At 42.5% G+C, this 6,836-nt stretch overlaps 1 protein-coding gene across 1 annotated transcript; it reads left to right on the top strand.

Annotated features, from left to right (window-relative positions):
- The first annotated feature begins 937 nt into the window (after positions 1-937).
- Prmt6 (protein arginine methyltransferase 6) lies at positions 938-6,534 on the top strand. The gene is made up of 2 exons (XM_004853589.4): positions 938-2,323; positions 4,248-6,534. Exon 1 carries the CDS (start codon positions 1,101-1,103, stop codon positions 2,226-2,228), a length of 1,128 nt encoding a protein of 375 aa, XP_004853646.2. The 5' UTR covers positions 938-1,100; the 3' UTR covers positions 2,229-2,323; positions 4,248-6,534.
- Positions 6,535-6,836: the final 302 nt, after the last annotated feature.

Below are 6,836 nucleotides of genomic sequence, written 5' to 3' on the forward strand. Positions count from 1 at the left end.
TTCACCCCCTCCACCCTTCCCTATTTACACAGACTTTGTTTCTATTTTTTTCTTTTCTCATAATTTTTCCTTTCCCTTCTTTCCTTTCCCCTGCCCCTCCCACCACCCCATCCCTTTGGACCTTTTCCTATTTCAAATTATCAATTATTTGCTTTAATCATTTTAATCCTTATTTACACTTTGTTTCTCACACCAGAGAAACTATTTGGTATTTACACATGTGTGTCTTATTTATTTCACTTAAGAGTATGGCCTCGACGTGCATCCATTTAGCTATAAATGTCTCTAGTTTCTCCTTTTTTATGGCTGAGTAGTAGTCCATTTTATTTAAAAAAAAAACACATCTTTATCCAGTTTCCAGTTGATGGGCAATTGGGCTGTTTCCAAACTTTAGCCATCACAAACTGTGCCGCTATAAACATGGGTGCACATATCTATCACTGTGACATGATTCTTTTAATTCTTTTGGGAAGATCCCCAGCAGGGGAATAGGTGGGTCAAATGGGACCTCTAGCCCTAGTTCTTTGAGGTATCTCCGTAACAAACATAATTCTTGTAAAGATGGTTTGTTGCTGGTCGAAGAACGGGTAATTTAAATCCAAGACCTAACCCATTCAGTTTATGAAGTGGTCAGGTTAGAATCAGAACCATAGTTTTGCACTTAGTCCCATTTACATCTTCTTTACACCCTAACTCCCCTGAAAGAAATAGCAAGTTCCAAATTTCCACATGAAGGTGGTGGTGCGTGAACGGCGCCATGATTGGCGGAGTAAAACCGGGAAGGTGAGCCGACCCGACCAAGGTGTGTTTCTAGCTTTAAGTGGGCGTGCCTCCTTCCGGGAGAAAGAGTGAAAGCAAGAGGGTTAGGAGAAGGACGCGGGATCCTACGAATCAGAGAGCCCGGGTGCGGCGGGTGGGGAAAGGCATTCTGGGACTCCAAAGACGCAGAACACTAGAGCTGCTGGCGGAAGGGGTCGCAGTACTGCAGCCAGACCGAACCCGGGAGAAGCGCACGCCTGAACTACAATTCCCAGCAGCCCGGGCCAGGAGACCGCTCCACGCCGCGCAACGCCCGCCGGGAGTCGGCCGCTACCTCCAAGATGTCGCAGGCCAAGAAAAGGAAGCTTGAGTCTGGGGACGGCAGCGAAGGAGGGGAGGGAGCTGGAGAGGAAGATGGCGGGGAGTTTGAGGTATCTCCGCAGCGACCGCGGAGGACTAAGCGCGAGCGGGACCAGCTGTACTACGAGTGCTACTCGGACGTGTCGGTCCACGAGGAGATGATCGCGGACCGTGTCCGCACAGACGCCTACCGCCTGGGCATCCTGCGCAACTGGGCAGCCCTTCGAGGCAAGACGGTGCTGGACGTGGGCGCGGGCACCGGCATCCTGAGCATCTTCTGTGCCCAGGCCGGGGCCCGGCGCGTGTACGCGGTGGAGGCCAGCGCCATCTGGCAACAGGCCCGCGAGGTGGTGCGGCTGAACGGGCTGGAGGACCGCGTGCACGTCCTGCCCGGCCCGGTAGAGACGGTGGAGTTGCCAGAGCGGGTCGATGCCATCGTGAGCGAGTGGATGGGCTACGGACTGCTGCACGAGTCCATGCTGAGCTCTGTGCTCCACGCCCGGACTAAATGGCTAAAGGAGGGCGGCCTCCTCCTGCCGGCTTCCGCGGAGCTCTTCATAGCTCCTATCAGCGACCAGATGCTGGAATGGCGCCTAGGCTTCTGGAGCCAGGTGAAGCAGCACTACGGCGTGGACATGAGCTGCATGGAGAGCTTCGCCACGCGCTGCCTCATGGGCCACTCTGAGATCGTGGTGCAGGGTCTGTCGGGCGAAGACGTGCTGGCCCGGCCTCAGCGCTTTGCTCAGCTTGATCTGGCCTGCGCCGGCCTGGAGCAGGAGCTGGAGGCCGGGGTAGGCGGGCGCTTCTGTTGTAGCTGCTATGGCTCGGCGCCCATGCATGGTTTTGCCATCTGGTTCCAGGTGACCTTTCCAGGAGGGGAATCGGAGAAACCCCTGGTGCTGTCCACTTCGCCTTTTCACCCAGCCACTCACTGGAAGCAGGCGCTCCTCTACCTGAACGAGCCAGTGCAAGTGGAGCAGGACACGGACATCTCAGGAGAGATCACGCTGCTGCCCTCCCGGGACAACCCCCGACGCCTGCGTGTACTGCTGCGCTACAAAGTGGGGGACCAGGAGGAAAAGACCAAAGACTTTGCAATGGAGGACTGAGCATTGCCTTTTCTCCCAGCCATCTCCTAAGGCAGCCTGGCCGGTGTGGGAGAGACTTTGGGAGGTCGGAGGAGAAAGGGAGACCCCATTTACAAGTAGGGGACAAAATCTCTTTTCCTTTGGTTCCTAGGGAGGGAGAGTGACTTCAGTCTCCGTTTGAGGAGAGTCTTCTGGCAATGGTTATTTAAAAAGTGATTTCCCCCTGGACGGACATACTATGCTTATCAAGGGCTTTTAAGCCTCAAAGCATGTGGTATGAAGCAAGCACTTGTTACATTTCTCTTGTTTCACGAGAAAAATGGGTAAAAATGTCAGTTTAAGAAGGGTTCATGGACAAACCTGATATATTACACCTTATCTAGGTCTGAAGTTGGGGAGAAGGGTAAAAGGGTTCAATTAGAGTCGAAAAATTTCCAGTGTAACTTACTATCCCCTTGGAACCATATTTTCTAAGTCTTTGAATTACCTCCATTTCTAGGTGCCTGTAGGCTGGGAATATTTGTTCCTCATTGTTTTCTCAGTAAATTTTACTACTGATAATGAAAGGGAAGAGATGAAGTAGTTTAGCCCTGTTCTTACTATGTCCTAAGGGTGCTAAAACTGATGAACACATGAATCCATTAGGAAAATGTATTTTTTGTAGTTACACAGCATACGTAAGAAGGTCAAAAGGGAACATAAGAGAAAAACACAAATAGTATGGATTAAGTCCACTAAGTTAAGGAAAATACTTTCCCGCCTAGAAAAGTGTGCTCATTCTCATTTGGAGGAATCATATGACTTGGCCTACTTTTATCTAGTGAAAGTTCTTTTTAGTTTTACTCTTTTTAATCTTTTTAGCTCAGCCAAATGTGAAAGTTGTGAATTTGGGAAAATCACTTGTAACGAAGTGTGAGTCATGTTTTCAAATTTATTTCACTGATGTTTCCCTCTTTATCTCTGGCAAATAAAACATTGGCATTTCCATTGTTTTAATAGATGAAGAAATTTTGTGTATTGTGTATGTAATGCTTTTACCTTTTTCACACGGTCAGTCCTTAAGTGATAAAACCCTCACAGGATGCAGGTTAACGGGGCAATTCAAATTATGCTTAAGGTATGGTTTTTGTATTGTAGTAGCTTGTATGCTATTAGAAACAAGTCTGGGAAACTGAGGTTTTTAAGTATTCTAACATTTATATAACTACATTGTTTTGGTGTGTAGTTAAGTATGATAATTTTTTAAAATTTTGGTGGTTAATGAAATCTATTATGAAAGGAAGCACATGTATAAAATCCGTTTTACAGGATAATTGACTAGCAAGCAGTAAAATATAATTGTCACCGTTTTGATATCAAGATAGTTATCTTGTGTTAATGCTACATTCTAGGAAGGGAGATTTAAACTAGAGGTAAAAAATAGCTATTTTAAATCAAACTTTTGTTTTTAAGAGTTTCAGTGTGATTTAAGTAGGTTTCTGGTTTTATTTAAACTTGTTATAGCAACCCTTTACTATGTAACTAAATGAAAGTGTTGTTCTGAACTCAATTTTTTACTTATTTTGTAAATATAACCCCTGCAGTTCTCATTAGCTGTATAAGCACTCAAAGGAAATCCCAGTTAAAAGTTAGGAAACTGAAAGAGTAAGGATAACAAAGTAAGCTTCAAGATTCTTTTTAATCTTTCCCAAAATAAAAATGAGTTATGAAAATACAGCTACACGAGCAGTCATAGCATACTGAGGCATCATAGCACACTGGTTAAGACATAGCCCATGACTCATTTAACTGTATCATTGGTCAGACTACTACCTGTTATTTTTTCCCTTCAGAGTCTTCATGTGCAAAATGGAGATAACAATGGTACCTACTCCATAGAAATACGAGGATACAATGAGTTCATACGGTATATAGTACATAATAAGGTCTCAGTAATGCATCAGTGTTGTAATTACATAAAATTCGTGCAAACCAGGAGCATGTGGATACATATAAAATGGATTACAGTATAAATATTCAACATTTTTGGTTTTTTTACAGGTACTGCTTCATAGCATGGCTGTACATAAAGAATATACTGGACACCAGATTATCCGAAGCAAAATCAAGATCTTTGGAGTGTGGATATCTCCAGAAGAATGAAAGTGTAAGATGTATCAGTATCCAGGCACTGTCTGATCTGTGGACTGGAACCGATTGCTTGAGGCCATTAGGGTTGCAGGCAGGAATTGCTGGGCCCAAAGGAGAGGAAAACTAAAATTCTACCTGCTTGCCTCACACAGCTTCTGTTTATTTAGCACTGTGAAATTTTGTAAATATTTTCATTAATTCATTGGACCAATGAACATTTAATCGAGTATACAATGTCTTTTTTTTTTGGTACCAGGGATCAAACTCGGGACCTTGCATTTGTTTACAAGGCAGGCTGCCGAACCACTGAGCTAAATCCCTGGCCCTCGAGTATACAGTGTAATAGTCATTGTGATAACCATTCAGGATACAAACCAATAGAACTAGATTCTACCTTCCGATAAACATCTTCATAAGATAAGCTACTAAATAAAATTAATGATAATGGGCTAACTAGTAGGATGCTCTTGCTGTTGGGAAGGACGGGTAGTTATCTTTTGGCTTTACATATTAGAAAACAGTTTACACAAATGCTGAGTCACCAAAGGTTCCAAACCTAATTCTTGGCAGTTACATCTTGAGCACAAGATTTTGACTTCCTAACCCCAAAGACAAATTGTGTTTTTCATTATATTATACTGTTCAGTTAAAAAAGACAAAAATACCTCCTGAGTGTATAACAAGTTTTTTTATCATTTAATGAATGAAGGAAAGGGAAAAGACTGGCCTTAGGAAATCTCATTGCAGATCTGCCTCTTAGACCTCAAGACCCAGCTGACGGTATGTGGGATCTCAACAGTGACAAAGACAAGGCCCTTGGGGATATACCCTGTGCCCATTTCCCTAACAGCTTAATCAAATACAGCACTCAGGTCCCTAGAAAACTGAATTCTTAACACATTAGCAAAGGTAGATGAACTCTACTATTCTGGCCATATGTACTCGGTGCTTGAGAGCAGAGAGGCATCTGATGAGTCTAAAAGGGACACTGAAAATGATCACAAGTTCAAGAAGGTGAATGTGAAAGATACCTGTAGCAAACAACTGCCTGCCATTTCACTTAGGGCCAGTCCTGTTTTTATCTTCATACTGCATACCATCTCGTCCTGTACTGAGAAGAGATGAATTTTAGGAAGCATTTTGTTAACAAAAAGACCACCCGCCTCCCGCATATGCATATTTTTGTGCATTTATGAACTTACTTTAATCAACTGTACAACATTGAAATTCTATGATAAATAATGCACATTCTACCATCAAAGTAGGTCACACTAGGGGAAATAAAATTACATTCAACAATTTACATACATTCTTGAGCCTGAAATGAGCCTCATTCCAGTTAAATCTATTGAAGCACGGTTGAGAGGACAGCCTTATGCCTTTAAAACTTCTCCCAAATGCAAAATTATCACTTATGTCATCAGAAATGAATATTAGCTCCAAAAATAAGTCATCATCCTCTAAATAACTGCTTTGTTTGATAATAGACAGCACATTGGATACATGACCCTTCTCACATTGGCCTTTAGAAAGCTAAGCCAACTTTAATGCCTCATTTGGGTTTTTTGAAAGCTTTCTGTCTGGCTGTTTCCATGCTCCAATTGTTTTTCCTTATTTGTCCTTTCTCTCTTGTAATAAATACCATGTTTTGTTAGAATCTGTGTAACCTTGTTCTTTTCTAATTCCTTCTGGCATTAAAATATTTTTCTACTTCCTGGAATACCTACAGAATGTTTGACAGTGAGGAGGTTAGAAAAGGGGCCAAAGGGCTCAGAGATGTCCCACTTATTCTCTATAAAATCTGTTTGTCCTAGGTTTTTTCTTTGGATGTATGTCTGATTTGATCTCATCCTTTTACAGAACTTAAGGGAAATTTACATTTTATAGACAGAAGATTTTTGAATATGTGAAAAATGAGACATAGAGACAATCTTGAGGAAAATGCAATGTTTTGCAGCTTCTCCTAAGTCTAGAAGAGACCTTGATTTAATCTTAAAAACAATAGCGTGAAGAGTTGTAGGTTTCTGAACCTTTTCCAAGAACATGGTAAAAGCTTAAAGTGGAAATAAAGAAGGATGTGGTATAACTAGACAGTTTTTCAAAGTAGGACACATACTTGTTGAAAAAGATATTTGAAACAAAAAATCTTGTACCTGCCTAAACACAGGCTTTTAATAAACTAAGATATGATGAGTAATACTGGAATTGTGCCCCTTTGGAAGCTTTCATAGTTAAATTTATTATTATTGGTAATAATACCTGCAGGAGAAGACTGACAGAGATCTCACTTGATTCCATAGCTTTATGAAACTTCATGTTTTGTTTTGTTTGTTTTGTTTTGTTTTGGTACTGGGGATCGAACTCCGGTCCTTGCGCTTGTGGGGCAGGCAGCAGAACAACTAAGCTAAATCCCCGACCCTCTATAGCTTTAAACAATATGCAGAGAACACAGAGGGAAAAAAAAAATCCCTCCTCCTCTGTTTTCAGGCTTCTCCCTAC

The sequence above is a fragment of the Heterocephalus glaber genome, unplaced genomic scaffold, assembly GCF_053883595.1.
Source record: "Heterocephalus glaber isolate CG9 unplaced genomic scaffold, H.glaber_assembly_v1.0 deba00001442, whole genome shotgun sequence".
Lineage (NCBI taxonomy): Eukaryota > Metazoa > Chordata > Mammalia > Rodentia > Bathyergidae > Heterocephalus > Heterocephalus glaber.

Bases quoted from the DNA above. Each gene is read 5' to 3' on its own strand.
- Prmt6 (XM_004853589.4), top strand. From the start codon at position 1,101: ATGTCGCAGGCCAAGAAAAGGAAGCTTGAGTCTGGGGACGGCAGCGAA.